This window comes from Perognathus longimembris, chromosome 7, assembly GCF_023159225.1.
Source record: "Perognathus longimembris pacificus isolate PPM17 chromosome 7, ASM2315922v1, whole genome shotgun sequence".
NCBI classification, from domain to species: domain Eukaryota; kingdom Metazoa; phylum Chordata; class Mammalia; order Rodentia; family Heteromyidae; genus Perognathus; species Perognathus longimembris.
The window spans coordinates 12,689,676-12,708,800 of NC_063167.1; the positions used below are offsets into that span (position 1 = coordinate 12,689,676).

Below are 19,125 nucleotides of genomic sequence, written 5' to 3' on the forward strand. Positions count from 1 at the left end.
CTAATATGTGTATGTGTCTATCTATATTTATACATACACATACACACATACACACACTATGCACTAGCTCACCTGGCTTCATTGCAACATTTTGAGATCATACCATTTTAGCCATAGTTGCATATCCCAGTCCCAACCATGGGGATGGCCAGAACCACCATGGGGGGGAGGGGGGAGAGAATTTGTGTGTGGTTTGAAAAGGTCTATTCACTATTATGATATAGCATTGTACTTGGAAAGGGAAAAGAATACCTATTGTTACACCCTGTGCCACAGGAAGTCAAGCTGGGCAAAATCTTGGCTGAAGGAAATAACCAGGAGACAGACAGTAAGAGGACTTGGGTTTAAAAACAAATGAACTCAAGTCAGGAGCCAGCTCCTAGGCAGTGCTCACACAGTGATCGCTTGGTTATTTAACTATGTAAAGGCTCAGGGATCTTTATATTGTCCTGGCTCAGCAGGTGCTTAATGCAGATTTGATTAACAAATGAACTGGTCCAGGCCCCCCACTTAGGGCTCCTCCTCTCAAGGGAAACCTCCCTAGTGCCTCTTCCCTGTGTGGGGAACTCCCTGGCTACCTCCCCAACTAGAACACGAGCTTGAGTGGAAGGCTGGTGTCAGGCTTTTCTACGTCCCTGCCCAGCACTGTGCCTGGCATCTGGCAGCTGTTTAATACATGTTTGTAGAATGAACAAATGACCGACTGAGTGGCCGTGTTTTACTCAGCACTCGGTGACCACCTCCTGGAGGTGGCAGCCATCTCATCTCCTCAGGATGGGGGCATGAGTCAGCTGAGAAGGCGAGAACTGACCCCAGATCAAATCCACTCGCCTGGTCAGTGGCTGGCCCTAACGCCCTCTAAGGTGCTGCCAACGCTTCCTGAGAGTGGTACATGTTTGGGTGGCTGTTGTTTGCAAAGTTACTTGCAAGTTTCTGGAAAGGAGGGTGTAGCAGGAAGACAGATCAAAAGATCCTAAGTGTCCAGACGTGACAGAGATGTGGACTTGCTTTCCTGGCTTGGTGTTGGCTCAGACGTGACCAATGTCATAGGTCACTGTCCACATTCCAGGTGGCCACTGCTTTCACAGGTGGCTCAGGAGTTACCTGATGCTTAGTCCACTCCACCCTGGGACAAGGACATTCTCCTCCCAGGCCCAGGTGGAGAGGCCCCGCCCCAGCTGGCGAGAGGGCCACATTCCCCCTTTAGGACCTCCTTGGCAACAACAACAGAACTGCTTTGAATCTGACCCCTGAAGAGCTGTCCCTGGGGAAGAAACCCCTTGAGGGCTTCTAGGGGCAGCCCCAGGGCCACACTGGCTGCTGGAATCCTGCCCGCTACCCAGGTCCCCGGCAAAGAGCTGGCAGCGGTCCCCTCTGACTGGTGGTGGGCTGCTCAGAATGTGAGCTGCTCAGAATGCGCCTCAGGATGTGAGGCCAGAGGGCAACAGCAGGGTGGGACCAGCAGCACATGACCTGCTGGTATAGCACACACCACATGGGCACACACACACCTGCAGGCATAGACACACGCATACACACACACAGTCCTTCCTTTATCCATTCTGTCATTCATTCAGTTATTGTATGCCTGTGGCACCAGGCACTATGTAAGTATGTGTGGTGAAAGGCCTGGAAGCTAGTAATTACTTAGTCAAATATGCATTAAGCACCTGCTGGGCCTATAACCCATTAAATTGTCAGTTAAGAGCCGGGTGCTGGGGCTGGGATGTAGCTCAGTGGCAAAGCGCTTGCCTAGCAAGTGCAACGTCCTGGGTTCGATCCCCAGTACCAAAAAAGAAAACACACACAAAAAAAATACAGTTAAAAAAAAAAAAAAAGAGCCGGGTGCTGGTGGTTCACGCGTTGATCCTAACTACTCAGAAGGCTGAGATGGGGGGCTGGGGATATGGCCTAGTGGCAAGAGTGCTCGCCTCCCAAATGGGAAGATCATGGTTCCAAGCCAGACAGGGCAGGAAAGTCTTTGAGACTCTTATCTCCAATGAACCACCAAAAAGCCGGAAGTAAAGCTGTGGCTCAAGTGGTAGAGTGCTAGCCTTGAGGAGAAAAAAAAAAAAGCTCAGAGGGGCTGGGGATATAGCCTAGTGGCAAGAGTGCCTGCCTCGGATACACGAGGCCCTAGGTTCGATTCCCCAGCACCACATATACAGAAAATGGCCAGAAGTGGTGCTGTGGCTCAAGTGGCAGAGTGCTAGCCTTGAGCGGGAAGAAGCCAGGGACAGTGCTCAGGCCCTGAGTCCAAGGCCCAGGACTGGCCAAAAAAAAAAAAAAAAAAAAGCTCAGAGACAAGAGCTCAGGCCCTGAGAACCTGCACCATAAACAAATAAAATTTAAAAGTCAGTTAAATAATCACTGATTTCTAGAGTAAGCACTCACTAAATGCTAGTGGGATAAGCTGACTGTGTGTCCCACACAGAAGGGGTGTAGGATGACATAAACAAGGACCCTGCCCTCTCTTCTCTCCAGTCCAGCATGGCCAACCTCAGACCAGCAACTTAACAGGGGGGAAGGCCCAGCACAGCCATGGCTTCTCTGGTTGGGTGAGTGGCCAAGTCGGTGGGCAGGACCCTAACCAAAGCCCCTCTTTGGCTGCTCAGCCAGATGGACCATCAGCAAGCTAGGTATTGGGGACAGGAGCAGGAGAGGGAGACACCCTGGAATTGGCTGGCCTCCCTGTCCTTGGTTTTAACTTGAATCTTCCCAGTTGCATAAGTGCTAGCTGAGCAATGGGGTGCTGGCTGGTTCCAGTGGGCGGGCACAGAGAAGCAGCCCCAGCTCTGACAGAGGGATCGCAGGGGCCCCATTCACCCTATGCCCATGCAAGGGGAATGGACAGGCAGATGGATGGACAGACATGTGCGCAAAGACCTTGGACAAGGAAGGACATGCCTTGTGATCAGGAATAACCTTGATTACACAAGAAGGCGGGGCCGCGCTCTTGAGGCTTCTGGAGCCTTGGAAGGAGCCAGTGGGAAAATTCTAGCTGCCCTACTCAGATCCTCAGTGCCTCAGTTTCCTAGTCTAGAAAAGAACTGAAAGCAACCACAGCCCGTAGGGACATGAGGCCATGTCTGTAAAGGACAGAGGCGGCATTTGGTCTACCGAGTGGGCAGCCTTAGCCTACTCTCGGCTAAGCCTACTTAGCCTAGGGATGGCAGCCTGGCACCAGCCTGGTCCAACAGCCACACCCTAGTACCTGTGCCAGAACTGAGACTGAAGAAGTCCTTAAGCCAACAATTGCATCCTCAGGGCCAAACCCCACTGGTCATTGCTTCTCCCCTTAAAGGGAGACTATGCAGACTCTGGGGGAGGACATGACTTTCCCAAAGTCATACTGTTGTTGGACTGCTGGGCTCAGATGTGAACTCCAGCTGTTCTGACTCTAACACCTCTGTACCACCCACCTCTCAGGGCTGGGTGCACTCAGTACCCTGAGCCCTGCAGGTCTGGCTTCTTCCTTGTCCCTAGAAGCCTTCTTGGCTTGAGCACGGAAGTCCTCTGTACAAAAACAGGGGAACAGGGGGAGATAAGCCCTCCACAAACACAGAAGCACCTACTTGTCCGGTACTGGATTCCCAGCGCTGCCAGACAGGCCACCAATCCTGCTGCCAAAAGTGCCACCAGCACCACCAGCCGCCTCTCCACCGGGGTCCGCACTGCCCAGCACCGCTGACCACTCCGGGGACTGCGGAAGTTCACCTGCAGGGGAGGAGGTAGGAGGAGTGGGGAGGACATGAGCTCGTGATCCCCCAATCGCAAGAGGAAGGGGCTCCGGGGCAGGCCTAGGCCCTGGGGAGCCATCGGGCTGGCCTCCCGTCTCAGGGGTGGTCTGGTTCCTACAGAATCAGTCCTAAGCCAAGAACGGAACCTCCACCCTAGCCGGTAACTGGGATTTGCTCAAAACACCAGGAGACTCAGGCGGGCGGGCTTGTGTGTTCTGTGTCACCCGATATGGGCAGACGGGAAAAAAGACCAACAGCGTTTCCTTGCTGCTCCAGTAAGGAGCTGAAAAAGGAACAGGATGTTTGGACTGTGGACATGCAGAGGGCGGCCAGCTGGGTCTGCTTCAGAGCCCCCACGCCCTCCGGGGCTATGGCTCAGGTGTTCTTCAAGCAGGGCAGGCTGAGCTCAGTAAGCCCTCTCCATCCCACCAGGGCTGGCCTACTGGTCATCTGTTTACAAATGGGAAAACTGAGACCCAGAGGGGTGAGTCCACACCACAGAGCTGAGTGGGCAGAGCAGGGACTTGAATCTAAGTCGGTGGCTACTTGATCTCACCACTGGATCCGAGATATGGTTTGGGATACTGGAGGAGACAAGCAGCAGCTACATTAAGGCAGGAAAAATGTCCCCAGCCTCACAGTCTAGCTAAACAGGAAAGGTGGCACAATGAGGGGAAGTGGTGTGTGTGTGTGTGTGTGTGTGTGTGTGTGTGTGTGTGTGTGTGTGTGCAGGAGGGACACACCCACCAGCAGCACTCAGACCTATGAGTCCTGGCCCTTCACACCCCAAACCAGCTCAGGGGTCCTGTTGCAAGAGGTATTTCCTGAAAGAAGCCAGGGCCACAGGGCAAGAAGGAGCTCCAGAAGGCGGGGCTTGTTCACGATGAGTTGCCCTGAACAAACACCAACTCAGGGACATGCATGGAGGGGAAGAGGCTCCTTTGCTATCAACTGTTCCCAGCCTAATGGAAAGCTGATAACGGCTGCGATGAACAGGGGTTCAATCAGGGAAGGCTTCCTGAAGGGGATGATAATCTGGGCTGGGTCTGGAAGAGTAAACAGAAGCTGAGAGGCTGTATGTTTAAGGAGCTCTGTAAGATAGATTAAGGAACACGAGCTTCCTCTTGAGGACTGGAGAGACAGATTTGTCTTTTGGGAAGAGCACTTAGGAGGGAGCAAGGAGGAGGGGAGCAGGGAGACTCCTAAGGTGGCTGTCACAGCATGCCAGAGGATGGGGCTCTGACCTGCCACTGCCCCACCTAGCTGAGGAGGGCTGCCCCGAGACCACGCCAGAGCCCATGGGAGTCTCACACTGGCACATGGGGACCTGTGAGGGGCCATCTTAGGGAAGAGCCCTGTGGCCACGGCTGGGTGTCCTTGTGGGCAGAACGTGACTGGGAATGGGGGACAGGAGAACTTTCAGTGAAGAAAAGCCAGGATATACACATGAGGGGAGGCACTGTGTTGAAAATGAACCACACAAATTGCAGGAATTGTGGGGACAGGAGAGGAAAACTGGGGGACAGAAGGAAAGAGTGTGACATTGTCCAAAAAGAAATATACTCATCACCTGACAGGTAACTGTAACCCCTCTGTACATCACCTTTATAATAACAATAAAAAATAGAAATGGGGAAAAAAAAAGGAGTCAAGGATCTTGAGAACTGGTGGCCATTCCGTGGAAGACTAGCTGGCTCTGGACACAGCAGCAGGACAGTGGAGGGAGGGAGCCTGCCTGCCACCCCCCCCCCCCAGAAGTTTCCTACAACTAGAAGAAGCAAAGCTTCTCAACACTACTCTCCTTAGTTAAAACTTTCACATGGGGCTGGGAAGGTGGCTTAGTGGTAGAGTGCTAGCCTTGCATGCACAAAACCCTGGGTTCAATTCCTCAGCACCACAAATATAGCAAAAGCCAGAAGTGGTGCTGTGGCTCAAGAGGTAGAGTGCTAGCCTTGAGCAAAAAGAAGCCAAGGACAGTGCTCAGGCCCTGAGTTCAAGCCCCAGGACTGGAAGAAAAAAAGAAAGAAAGAAAGAAAACTTTCATATGACAGCCTGGTGCAGAAAGACTGGGGTGATGCTCAAGTGCATACCCAGCACCCTAGAAGTTCACCAAGGACATCAATGTCTCCCTCACCTTGCCCTGGGCCCTAGTATTCAGAAGGGCCCCAAGGACTTGGGGCAGGTGCTGCCATGCACATGTCCCTTTGCCTGTCCATCCTTCTGCCCCAGGACTTTCTCAGTCCCTCTCTTCCTCCCCCTCCTCCTCATGACCTCTGGTGCTCCCCTAGCCAAGAAAAGTCATCTGGAGTGCTGGGCTCAGCTCACAGGGAACAGGAAGCAGAGTGACCTTGGATGAGGGGCACCCTCTGCCTGGCACTCCAGAGAGCTGAAGGACACACTGGAAAGGGGGTGGGCAGGGACTCACTTTATTGGCTTGGTGAGAGGGACAGGGTGACAGCCAGGAGTACGGGTGTCTGGAGAGGTAAAGGAGAGAGGGAAGACACAGAAGGCAAAAAATGGAAGAAGGGACAGGAGGCAGGGGAGGAGAAAGGCCCTAACAGCAGCTAATAATTGTGTGTGTATATGTATGTGTGTGTGTGTGCGCGCGCGCACGTGTGAGCTGATATTGGGACTTGAACTCAGAGCCTAGGCACTGTCCTTTAGTTCTCTCACTCTGCCATTTGAGCCACAGCTCCATTTCTGGGTTTTTGGTGGCTAACTGAAGGTAAGGGTCTTACAGACTTTCCTGCCCAGGCTGGCTTTGAATTGAGATTCTCAAATCTCAGCCTCTTCAATAGATAGGATTATAGGCCTGAGCCACAGACTAAGTGAGTAAATATTTGTGAACGGGCCTGACATTCCATTGCTAGGTGGTGTAATTCTCTTCTCACACTGTCCCTGGGACTAAGGAGTCCTATCAGCTCCAGGAGGGGAGCAGAAGAGGGAGTCCCACGACATATCAGAGACAGAAGGGCAGCCTGGTCCCCACCAGGGGTGCCACTCTAGAGCATCAGACTTGGGCTGAGCCTTATTGTTCCAGGTCAAGCAAAGTGCTGAGCCTAAACGCATGGTGCTCACTATAAATTAAATTAGAATTAAGCCCAGATTGAATTGAAAAAGTCATCCTTCTAAGTCAGAGTAGCAAATGGCATCTGGGAACAGACTCTTGAACCTCATCGTGTTCTTTGCTCAACTTGGGACTGTTGCAAGTTCAAATGCAAGGTGTTATCTCTAGGGGGCAGAATAAATCCAGAGCAAACACAGCTCCTAGGGCAGGAGAAGTTGCCTGGAGCACTGGGCTTGGACCAGGAGATACTGGCCAGTTCTTGGGGTACTGCTCTGGTGTTTACCATTACCTGCCCTTCCTCCCTTATAGGGATGGAGATGAGCCCACGAGACAAGGTCACGGTCATGAGTGGGGACGTGAATACTTTCTTGAATTCCTTTTGGAAATGAGGCCACATCAATCAGGGCAGATGTGGGGCGGGGGGTTGCAGTTATGTGGAGAATTAGGTGGCGAGCCGCCTGATCCATCTGGGGAGATGTAAGTGGGAAGTGGCTGTGGCCCGAGAAGCAGAACGGATACTGGGGACCATAGATGCCCAGCTTGCTGGGAACTTTATTTTCTGCTTCTTGCCATCTAAGGGGGGAGAGCAAACAAGAACAAGAGAGAAAGGGGTGCTCTCCAAAGACAAGTAAGGAACCAAAACCAAAACAAAACCAGGAGAGTGAGAGACATTCAGAGACAGGAGGAGGGAAAGAAAGCACCCAGGGTTCCCACAGCCAGGGAATGAAAGCACTCACCGGGGATAAATATTCGGTTACAGAAGTGAGAGCTTGGCTCACCTAGGCCTGCAGCAAGAACAAGTTTTGCAGGTGAAGATGGGCTCTGGCCAGGGGGGCCCCCAAAGGCCAGCAGGAGAACAGGGGTGGGAGGCAGGCTCGGCTAGGTTTCTGAGTCAGGTTGGGTCTAGAGGGAAAGTAAGAGCTCTCTGAGTCATTGCCAGGCCCCCCAGCAACCTGGGCTGCAGGGAGCAGGAGTCGCCTGCCAAGGGTTTGGCGAGGAGCCCACCCCCTACAGCCCAGAAGCCCAGCCGCGTGAGGGCTGGCAGGGGACTGGCCTGCCTGTCTGAGAGCCAGCCTTTCAAAGCAGGCAGACCGTGACAGCTTGGCCTCCCCACTTGGGAGGGTGTCGGTTTGGGGAAGTGTCTTCCAGTAAAGTTTCCATGAGGTAGCCTTTGGGCTGAGGTCACCAGGATGAGCATGGAGCAAAGTCCTAATGTCCTCTCATTCTCCCACCTCTGACTGGGTCTTGCCTGCCACCTGCGATGTGCCTCACCTCCGATGACTGGTGACAGCTGAACGCATTTCCTGTCATGGGGAGCTCACAGTCTGTATTTCGAGGTGCTCCCTAGCTCCCTCTATATTTTCCAGAAGTAACACGGAGGCACATGGAGAAAGCTGGAGAACCTGGGAAGTCAGAGGTCAGCTAAGATCCTGCTGAATGTCCCAAGGCAGCCTCTGGGCCTCAACCTCCCTTCCCTAAAACTAGGGAGCTGAAATAAGGCCCCAAATGTGGCCCCTTCAGAGTCTAGGAGCTGCAGGCCGGAGTGTATTGGATGGCTGGTGGACAGGGTTGGAAGTACCTCCTGGGAGGTAGGGAAGTCTTGCCTGTCTCCAACACTGACCTCCAAAGACAGCCCCCAAGCACGGTACCAAGACACAAGAAAATCACGGCTAGGAATTTAAGTATCTAGCCTCTTTCTTTCTCTCGGGGGAAGATGATGGAGAATATGTAGGTTTGAAACCTGGGCAAAAGAAAATAAGGTAGTGAGACTTATTTTCCACAAACAAGCCAGGTATGGTGGTGCATAGCTGTAATTCCAGCTAGTGTGAGGTATAGGGTAGGGTTGTGGAGGCTGACTCAGGTACAAAGTGTGAGGCTCTATCTGAAAAAGAACTAAAACAAAAAGGGCTGGAAAAAAGGCCTGGGAATCTGGCCTAGTGGCAAGAGTGCTTGCCTTGTATACATGAAACCCTGGGTTCGATTCCCCAGCACCACATATATAGAAAACAGCCAGAAGTGGCGCTGTGGCTCAAGTAGTAGAGTGCTAGCCTTGAGCAAAAAGGAGCCAGGGACAGTGCTCAGGCCCTGAGTCCAAGGCCCAGGACTGGCAAAAAAAAAAAAAGGCTGGAAGATTGGTTCAAGTGGCTGAGCACTTGCCTAACAAGTACAAAGTCCTAAGTTCAAATCCCAATATCACCCCAAGAAAAAAAGGAAAAGAAAGGAAAGGCAGAAAAAGAGCACAGGCTTGTAAGTCGAAGTGGTTTTGAGTCTCAGCAAAGCAAGCACTGGCTTGCTGACATTTGCTCTGGGGAATCCGGGAGGCTCTGAACAAGCCAAGCAGGTACCCACAAAAATGCCCCCAAACCTTGGGTAACATTTTTGGCTTCTTCTGTATGGAAAATGAAAAATAAATCCAGTTGGGCAGCTTGGCGTGGGGACACCAATACTGAATATTTCGACCCACACAACAGTAATGTGACCACAGGAATGTCCCTAACCTTTCTCTGTCCCTCAGCTTTGTCATCTGTAACACAGGCTATGCCAGCCCTTACCTCACAGGTCCCAAAACAACAATGTCCTCACAACCCCCATGGTATACATGACGTCCACCTTCTTTTCACCCTATCTTACAGATGAGGAAATCAGGACAGAGACTCAGCTTGCCCAGGGCCAAGAGGGGAGTTAGAATTCACACTCAGTCCCCGGCTTGGAAAGTGGGCTCCTTGTGCTCTGCCTGGATCCCCCCGGGAGGAGGCACTCAAGTTGATCTAAAAGGTCTGTGAACCCAAGCGGGTGGCTGTCACAACAATAACAAGGCATATTAATTTTGTTGTGAATTCTGAGATGCTTCCGAGATGATATATTTAGAACCTGCTGTGGAAGATGAGACTGGAAAAGATTGCTGATTAGATTCTGTTTTGATTTGTGAAAGGAAAATGCTTACCACAGAAAAATAATTTCCTGTTGGATTTGGCCTCTTAGGAAAAAGAGGCTCTAGATGGCCTGGGTTTATATTGTCACTCACAGCCCTGAGCCTGACCTAAGGTGAGGTGTCATCCCTCTCTGGGTCTCAGTGTCCTCATCTGTACATGGAGAAGAGGTCCCGCAGATCTTGGTGAGGGTGCTGACATTGAGTGGGATGATTTAGGTGGGGGTGCCATATTTCAGGGAGGATCCAGAGGAGGGGAGAACTGGATGGGGAGTTAGACTCTCCCTGGCCTATTTAACTGGCCTGGGAGGACGTACACTCAATTTGTGCTGCTTCCTTTGTGAGTATTTAAACTCCAGCTCTAAGCTTACCTGGATTGTCTCCTCCATCCTTCCCTGGTTCTACCTAACACAAGTCCTCCTGGGAAGAGGGGTCCCTGGGACTGGGTCTGGGTCCCTCTTTTTAGGCTGGCATCACAGGGCCTTGGGTGTTCTCATTTCCAACTCTTGCCACCCACCTGTCTGAGGCTAAACCCCACCTGGAGCTCGGGACCTGGCCAGAACTCTGCTCTGCCTCCAGGTCCCACCAGATGGGTCCCTGGAAGACAGGACCTAGGTTTCCTGAGTGGACTGCAAGGGGGCAGAGAGGAGGCCCTGCTGGGATTCCTCCCTGCAGGGAATTCCGGGGAATTCTGGGGAGGGGGTAGGGGGAGGGCAATGACTCCTCCCTAGGGGGGCAATGCTCCTGGTCCCCAGGGCTGCAGGCAGGGCCCAGGGATGCAGGGACCGCCCAGGGATGAGGCCTGGGGACTGTGGAAAGGCCATGGGTGGTCAGAAAGGGGCTTCCACCCCCATCTGGGCTGTAGCCCTCAGGCAGGTGGCCAGGGGGATCTATCTGGTGGGCATGGCCCTCAGGGGCCCTGCTGCACAGGTCCTTGCCTGGCCCAGAGCCTGGGGTGCTCAGCAACCCATGCCGCCCCCCCCCCCACCCCCGCAGGGACGGTGGGGGCGGGGCGGCACGAGTGCGCATGCCCGGCGGGGACGGCGGGGCTCCTACCTGCAGGCCGTTGGGGTACACCTCGCCCTCGGACAGCGAGTCCACCAGGTCTTCCTCGTCCAGCGTGGCCCGTTTGTAGGTCGACATCTGCAAAGCCAAGTGCAACACGGACTCCCTCAGCGCCTCCATGGTGCGCGCGCCCGAACGGGGAAGCGGCCCGGCGCCCCGCCCCGGCCAGGCCACCAGAGACTGAGATCGGCCCCTGAACTGGGTCCCCTCCCCGCCCCGTCCCCTCCCCGCCCCGCCCGCCTCACCCGCAGCCACCGGGGGCGGCGACCACGAGCCCCGAGCGCTGCCTCGCGTCTCGTCCCGTCCCGTCCCGGGGGTCCCGCGCTGCCACGGCCTGGGCGCACCAGCCTGGGGCGGGCGGGGCCTGGTGGGCGTGGCTCCCCCCAAATCCCCTAAGATCCGCAGCCCCGAGCCCGGCCCCACGACACCCTGGTGGGCAGGAAGTGGCGCCGAAACCCCCTCCCAAAGAAGCCTTGCCCTCCCTGTCCTGTGGCAGGTTCCAGAAGAGAAGGTCCCAGAAGCCAAGCACAGCCAAGTCTACCCCGCCCCCCCCTCCCCACCGTCGGACCTTAGCAGGGTCATGGGGCCTCCTCCATCAAGCCAGGAAACTAGAGGGCCAAAGACTGGACCAGAAATGACAGCCCCCACCCACTTCTGGTCTCCCTTTCCCTCCAGCTCAGGAGGTGGGTTTTTTGTTTTGTCAGTCCTGGGGCTTGAACTCTGGGCCTGGGCTTGGTCCCTGAGCTTCTTTTTGCTCAAGGCTAGGGCTTACTCTACTACTTGAGCCAGGGTGCCAAGTCCACTTTTTTTTTTTTTTTTTTTTTTTTTTAGTAGTTTATTGGAGATAAGAGTCTCATGGACTTTGCTGCCCAGGCTGGCTTTGAACAGTGATCCTCAGATCTCAGCCTCCTGAGTAGCTAGGATTACAGGTGTGAACCACTGGTGCCAGGCTCAAGCTCAGGAGTCTTTAATCCAGGTTCATAAAGGAACTTCACTTCGGGGTTGTACTTCAGTGGCAGAGCACTTAGTTCCATCCTGATGCCTCCAACCGTCGAGCACCACAAAAGCAAGCAAGCAAACAAGACCTAGATGCTTTTAGGTAGACCAAAGCCAGTGTGTCAACACAAACCTAAAAACCACCCTGGGATATGACCTTGGTCTCCACCTCCCCCAGGCCTCTCCTGGGACCCCACACAGGAGGACCTGCTCTGCTGTAAGGTGTGTGTCAGGGACTCTGGGCCCTAGGACCCCCCCCCCCCCCCGCCTACCCCAGGAGGCCAAATCCAGAAGCTGGCACTCCATTTCTAGTAAAACTCCAATCTGTGCTTGAACACCCCATTCAGCACTCCAAAGTGTACTTCTACCCCATCTCACACTCACTCAGAGCCACACACACGTGAGCCCAGGCAGCCTGGGATAGTGAGGCCTTAGGATTTGAGAGAAGGGTGGCTCCTAGCTGCCACCCCTGTCACTGAAGCCCACTGTACCCAGTGCCAGCTTCTAGAAACAAAATCTTTTTTTTTTTTTTTTGCCACCACATGCTTAAAAGCCCTCGGTGCACTTGCCTCCCCTTCCCCCCCCCCATTCCCTTTACCAGATCCTCAAGGTCCTGCTCATTCCTGATGCTCCTCACCTTTGCCCCCACTCACTTGCCCAGACCCCAGACAACCTCTTTGGCTTTTACTCAGTCCCTCAGATGCCCCAGGTTGCCCCCCAAGACCTTTGTGACTGCTGCTCCCTCCACCTGGGACATTTTTTTCCTCATCCCTGCTCCCTCCACAAGCCAGCCCCTATCTTAGATCTCAGCTTAAATAGCGCCTCCTGAAGTGTCCGCCTACCCTAACTAGCGGCCCACACCCTCCCCGACAGTTGCTGGCCTGGTTTCCTTTAAAATATCCACTGCAGCTCTGAAACCATTTGTTTTGTTGAATCTCCACATGTAGCTCAGGCTGGCCTCAGTCACCAGCCTCCTGCCTCCGCCTCCCCTGTGCTGAGATTGCAGGCATACACCACCACAGCCTTCTGTTAATTTTTTCTGTTGATATATTTATGTCTTTATTATCTAGCTTTCTCCCTGTCCCCACCATGGAGCTTTAATAGCAGCAGCTGGGGCCTCTCTGGTTTATTCCCACCCCAGCAGAGACACAGGGAGCTCAACAAGTGGTGGTGGTGGGAGGGGAGGATCTCTTGAATATTCATAAGTTCTCTGGTGTTTTGTCCTGCTGAGAATAAGGGACATGTGTCCCAGGGACAGAGGTCCTGCGGAGGCAGCAGGTGAGAGATCCCGAGCCTCCCCATCCTCCTCCTCAAGGGGACGGAAGGGCACCAGCTGCTTCGTTCATCTCTGGGTTACAGTTTGTTTTTGTCCTAACATGACCCTTGGCTGCATTAAGTGACACATGAATGAGACAAAGCATTTGGGTTCGCCCAACACCTCCCAGGCACCTTGGTGACAGGCATTTGTCAGTTCTTTACTCCCATCTCCCCTCCCCAAGCCATACCATGCCCTGGACACAGGAACCACTGGCCCCTTTTCTGGAGGGTGAAACTGAGGCACAGGCCAGGAGGATGAGCAGTGGCTCCTCCTTAGTTTATAAAGCACTCCTGACCACCTCCCATCCTCTCTCAGCATCCTCTCTGCTTTCCCCAGTGTCCCCACGGTCCCCTGTGCTGCCATAGGGAACACTCTAGACCGGGGCGACCCAAAGGCAGAGGCTGTGGCTGGAGCAAGGGATCAGGGCCATGGTAGGTCCCCCATAGCCACACGGACCCCACTGCGGGTCTGGATGGTGAGATACAGAACTGTGTGTGAGTCGGTCACAGAAGCAGGGCCCCTGCCTGCAATGCTGCCTGGGATTCTGAAGTGATATAGAAGCTATGTCCCAGCCATCTCAGCACCCCAGGCCTCTGCTGCTCATCTACTTGGGTGCCCACAGCCACCTGGGCAGGCCTGGCAGGTGACTCTTCTACCCATAGGCAGGGCACAGCTGCTCTGTGCCCCTCCTGCCCTCCAGGGCCCCATTCCTCTCAGGCCACAGTCCTCATCTCCATGGAAGCTTCAGCAAAGGACAACTTGCCCCTCTCTGTCTCTACACTGGAAATCAGGAAGTCTACATGGGAGGCTCCAGGCCTGCGCAACCTGGCTTCATTAAGCAGTCTTCTAAGTCAGGCCAACACAGCTCCCAAGAGCCAGAGGTGGGCCTTGAACCTGAGTCCTGGAGCTGTGGTAGGCAGGGCTGCTTCTTCAGTGGGTGCCCTGGAAGACCAGACACTTGGGCTGGCAAGACAGGATGGGCGGGCACTTGTTTTCCTTAATGGCCTCATTTGTGGTTGTGGGTGCCACACCCTGCCCACAAGCAAGCACACAAGCTGCAGGGAAGGCGAACTGCAGGCTTTGAGGGGAGGCTTGGGGAGCAATGTGGCCTGGCGTTCTTGAGCAGGACTTGGCTCAGGGGAAAAGGGGAGAAGGAGGAACCACAGCTCCCTGTGGAATGGCCATGCTGTCCCCAAGTCCCTGCCGCACAGGGAAAGTGAGACAAAGCAGAGAGGGTGTGTGGTGCCAGCTTTGGAAACCCCACCACAGGGAAAGAAAGAAGCGGTTATAAACACTTGTGTGCTGCCAATGAAGGTCCAGTGGCCTGGGGAAGGGGGGTTCCCAGGCCTGTCCCTGTTGCCAGACACCATTGGTCACTTTAAGGCTCTTGTGGTTGGTTTGCTGAAAACAGAGGTACTGGTGTCCCTCCTGCAAGAAAAGCTCTGAGTGTGCCATGGCAGACACCCCTTTTGAGCTGTGTCCATATTGTATCTCAGCTTCAGATCCTTGGGAGCTGAATGGATTCTTTCCTTCCTTTCTCCTCCATTTTCCTAACAGGGGTGGCCAAGTACTTGTCACTTCTGGCTTCTGGCTCCTGTGATTGGCTGGGACCCTAGGTGACAATGTCTGTGTCCAAGCAGTTAAGTCAAATATAAGCTGTGGAAAGAGGTGCTCTACCTCTATAGCTCTCCTCCTCAAGGTTTGTGAATGTGACCCAAGTTCTGATCACGACACAAGCGTCAGGCAAATCCCCACGAAGGGGAAATCTTACAAAACACTTGACTAGAAGGTCATCAAAACTAAGGGAGGTGGAGAAACAGCCAAAGAGCCTAAGGAGACAAAAATGACCAAATGTCACGTGTGGGATCCCAGGTGGATCAGACAGAGCATGAGGTGCCAGCTGAAGAAATCTGCACCAAGTAGCTGACTGTGGTGGCATATACCTGTAATCATAGCATGTGGGAAGAAGCCGAGGCAAGAGGATGGTGAGTTAGCAACAACGTTGTCAATTATTAGTTCATTAACTGTGGCAGATGAGTCACCTGTTAGTAGTACAGGAAATCAGGAGTGGGGCATAAGAATACTTGCACTACCTTCCCAATCATTTGCCCTAAAACTGCTCTAAAATAAAAGTTCAGATGTGTGTGCACACGTGCATGTGTGTGTGTGTGTGTGTGTGCGCGCGCGCTGGTGGCTTTCCCCTGTGACCCCGTTACTCAGGAGGTTCGAAGCCAGCTGGGCTAGAGAGCCCATGAGACTCCTATCTCCAATAAACTACTCAGAAAAAGCCGCAAGTGGCGCTGTGGCTCTGTTGCTCAAGACTAGTTTTGAGCAAAAGATGCTCAGGGACAGCACCCAGGCCCTGAGTTCAAGCCTCAGGACCAACACCAAACACACACAGACACACATACATTTGGCCATCCATCCCATCAATCAGTAAACTGCTGGCTCTTTTATTATCTCCCCCACCCCCCCTTTCTCCCTCCCCCCTCCTCTCACCGCCCCCCTTTTTTTTTGCCAGTCCTGGGGCTTGGGACTCAGCCTTAGCACTGTCCCTGGCTTCTTTTTGCTCAAGGCTAGCACTCTGCCACTTGAGCCACAGCACCACTTCCAGTGTTTTCTGTTTATGTGGTGCTGAGGAATCGAACCCAGGGCTTCATGCATGCTACACAAGCACTCTACAGCTAAGCCACATTCCCAGCACCCGCCCCCCCCCCCCCCCGCCTCCCTTTTTTTTTTTTTTTAGGTTGAGACCAAAACTCAAACTCAGTACCTGTCACTTTGGCTTCCCACTGAGCCACACCTCCAACCCCTCCCTTATCTTACTTTTGTCTATGACCCCCCCTGCTGGACAAATCACAACCCCTTTTCATAGACAAAGGGCCTGAGGCTCTGGAGAAACAGAGTGTGCAGACCCAGCCTTGGGTCTTCTCTTTTCCCCTTACCCTCCTCTCCTTTTCTTTCTTTTTTTTTTTCTGGGGGGGGGGCCCACAGCCCTCTCCTCCTGGGCTGTGGGGAATAGGAAAGGGGACTATCACTGAGGGCTCCACTGGAGTTGGAGGCCTGAGCACAGAAAGAGGGAGGTGGGTAGGTGTTGGAGGCAGGGGGGCCTGAGGAGGAGGCACGGGAGGCTGGGGACGCAGGGCGCGTGTGGGGAGTCAAGACGGTCACTGCTCCTTTGAGAAGCAGCGGCCGTGCCCGCCAGTGAGCCAGCCTGTCTGGTCTGTACTCCAGTGCCTGGAGGACTGGCTTACACATGCAGGGAGCTGGTCGAGCTGAGGCGCCTACCCGGGCCCTGGGAGGTGCTGAAACTCCGACCTGGTGCTGCCAACTGCGGCCCATGGCAGAGCCCAGCCCGTGCCCCGGCCCCCAAGCTTTCCAGCAACCTCTCAGTCCTCTTCCGGGGGGCACTCACCACCCTGATGACCAGCTTCTGTCCCCTCCAGCCAGCTCTGGCCTCTGTCCAGGCCCCCGAGGCTCTGCCCCTTGGGAAGCCATCCTTGGTTCCCCTTCCCGGGCCTCCTGGATCTCCCTCCAACTGCAGGTTCCCCACCCTTCATCTCCGGGACAGCTCAGACAGAATTTTCTAGATGAGCTGATAAGATCCAGTCACTCTCTTGCTCCAAGATCAACTCCTTGAAGCTGGCAGAATGAAGACCATTAGCCTGGCACAGCTTCAATTTCCTCCTCCTCCTCCTCCTCCTCCCCACATCCTGGGATCTGGCTTCCGGCCCCTCTCCAGCCTCGTCTTCCATCTCCTCACACGCACACTGGAGCCGCAGCAGTGTCCGTGGTTAGCTTCCTAACGCACTTCCAGCTGTGGCCCACTGTACCCCCACCACCCTCGGCCTTCTTCCCCAGGCTCACGCCTCAGCTTGGATGCTGCTACCCCCAGGGAGCCTTCTTGGGGTTCTCTGTGACCCTTTCCCTGTGCTCCCCAGAAACAAGCTGATAGGATCTCATTCCAAGACCTCCACAGTCATCTCTCCTCCGTCCCATAGCTCTGGTGTGCCTCATGGAGATTCCTGGGGCCTTCACAAGATAAACCAAGTGAACCACATAGGTCCCCAGCCCAAGGGTGAGCAGAGAAGCAGCACTGGAGTGAACAGGACGTGGAGCTCAGGGCAAGGGTGAGCTCCTGGGGAAGGGAGGGAGGACAAGAGCCCTTTGCTGCTCCCCCCAGCACCCTGAAAACACAGCAGGAAGGTGTGTCATGGGCCCAAAGCCACATATCTGGTAACCCAACAACTGTTGGGCTGACCCCCACTCCATGTGGCTTTGCCACAACAAGACATAAAAGTGTGGTTCCCACTCCTTCCTTCGGTCCTGGTCCTTACCCCCTTCAGGCCTGGCCTCTCCCGGGCTACAGGGGCTGAACTGTCTGCTCTGATCTATGAGCATCAAGTTTGGGGCAGAGCAGAAAGCCGCAGCTGGCCCTCACTCCTGGGACCAGTTGCAAACACCCCCAATACCTCCATGCCTCAGCACCCATGTGCACAGAGCAAAGGGGGGGAGCCCCTGGCTGTGAAAGCCAAGTATGCTTGAACAATTTGCTGATCTTAATCACATAAAAGCTGAGGACTGAGTTAATCTTCTCATTTAATGGTGCTTACAATGGTGGTAGTGACCCACCCAGTAATTAGACCCAACAGGAAACAAGTCATAGAAATGGCTAATTACTATTTGGGTTAGCCAGGTGGACAGGTGAAGGGTGGGGGGATGGAGGGAGAAGGTGATGGACAGGCAGCTCTGGATCCATGAACTGCAAGCCAGGCCACTCAGGTGAGGTGAGGGATGCCGTCAGCTAGTGACTTCCCCCTTAGGAACACAGAGAAGTGTGGGTGCAGCCTGAGAGTGGGATGGGGTAGTGGGTTAGGGGGCCAGGCTCCCTTGATTCTCATCTTTGCACCTCCGAGCCTCAGTATCTTTTCCTGTAGAATGTAGCAAACACTAGCATTCCCCTCCATAGGCTTGTAAAGAGGCTTGGAACAGTGCCTCAATATTATTGCCATTTATGGAAAAAGAATGAGCTTTGCCATCCACCTGTCCATCTGTAAAATGGGGATGTAACTGATAGATCCGAACAGTAGTTTGCAAATGCATACATTCCTCCTCCTCCTCCTCCTCCTCCTCCTCCTCCTCCTCCTCCTCCTCCTCCTCCTCCTCCTCCTCCTCCTCCTCCTCCTCCTCCTCCTCCTCCTCCTCCTCCTCCTCCTCCTCCTCCTCCTCCTCCTCCTCCTCCTCCTCCTCCTCCTCCTCCTCCTCCTCCTCCTCCTCCTCCTCCTCCTCCTCCTCCTCCTCCTCCTCCTCCTCCTCCTCCTCCTCCTCCTCCTCCTCCTCCTCCTCCTCCTCCTCCTCCTCCTCCTCCTCCTCCTCCTCCTCCTCCTCCTCCTCCTCCTCCTCCGCCGCCGCACTGCTTTTTGCTCAAGGCTAGCACTCTACCACTTAAGCCACAGCACCACCTCTGGCCTTTTCTATATCTGTGGTGCTGAGGAACTGAACCCAGGGCTTCATGTATACAAGGCAAGCACTCTATCACTAGGCCATATTCTCAGTCCCCCTTTTCTTCTTTTTGCAGGGTTGGTGATTGAGTCAGGGAATTGTGCCTGCTAGGTAAGTGCTCTCTATTGCTAAACTACAGCCCCAGCTAAATAAATAGATTATTTTTAAACTCTCATATTCACTTATTTTCAAAAATTCAACACAGCAGCTCAAATCACACAGGTGAAAGCCAAGGTATTGGTGGCTCACATGTGCAATCCTAGTACACAGAAGGCTGAGATCCAGATTGACATTTGAAGCAAGCCAAATAGAAAAGTCTGTGAGATCCCATCTCCAATTAACCAAGAAAGAGCTGGAAGTGGAGGTATGGCTCATATGGTAGAGCACCAGCCATGTGCAAACTGAGTGAGCATCAAGCCTTGAGTTTAAGTACAAGCAAAAATAAATAAGTAAATAAAAAATACAAAGTACAGCAATAAAGGTAACACAGGGCCCAGCAGCCTATGCC

At 53.9% G+C, this 19,125-nt stretch overlaps 1 protein-coding gene across 4 annotated transcripts in view; it reads right to left on the reverse strand.

The window, feature by feature from the left end:
* Ece1 (endothelin converting enzyme 1) overlaps positions 1-19,125 on the reverse strand; it is an 87,609-nt gene that overhangs the window by 35,311 nt on the left and 33,173 nt on the right. The window contains exons 2-4 of one of the 4 annotated variants that reach the window (XM_048350409.1): positions 11,792-11,795; positions 10,793-10,879; positions 3,576-3,717 (exon numbers count right to left, since the gene is read on the reverse strand). In XM_048350409.1, the coding sequence (XP_048206366.1) occupies positions 3,576-3,717; positions 10,793-10,879 (229 nt within the window). In that variant the 5' untranslated portion in view covers positions 11,792-11,795. Of the gene's footprint in view, positions 1-3,575; positions 3,718-10,792; positions 10,937-11,046; positions 11,183-11,791; positions 11,796-19,125 lie in introns of those variants that run through there. The other 3 variants (XM_048350407.1, XM_048350406.1, XM_048350405.1) reach the window with 3 other exon arrangements.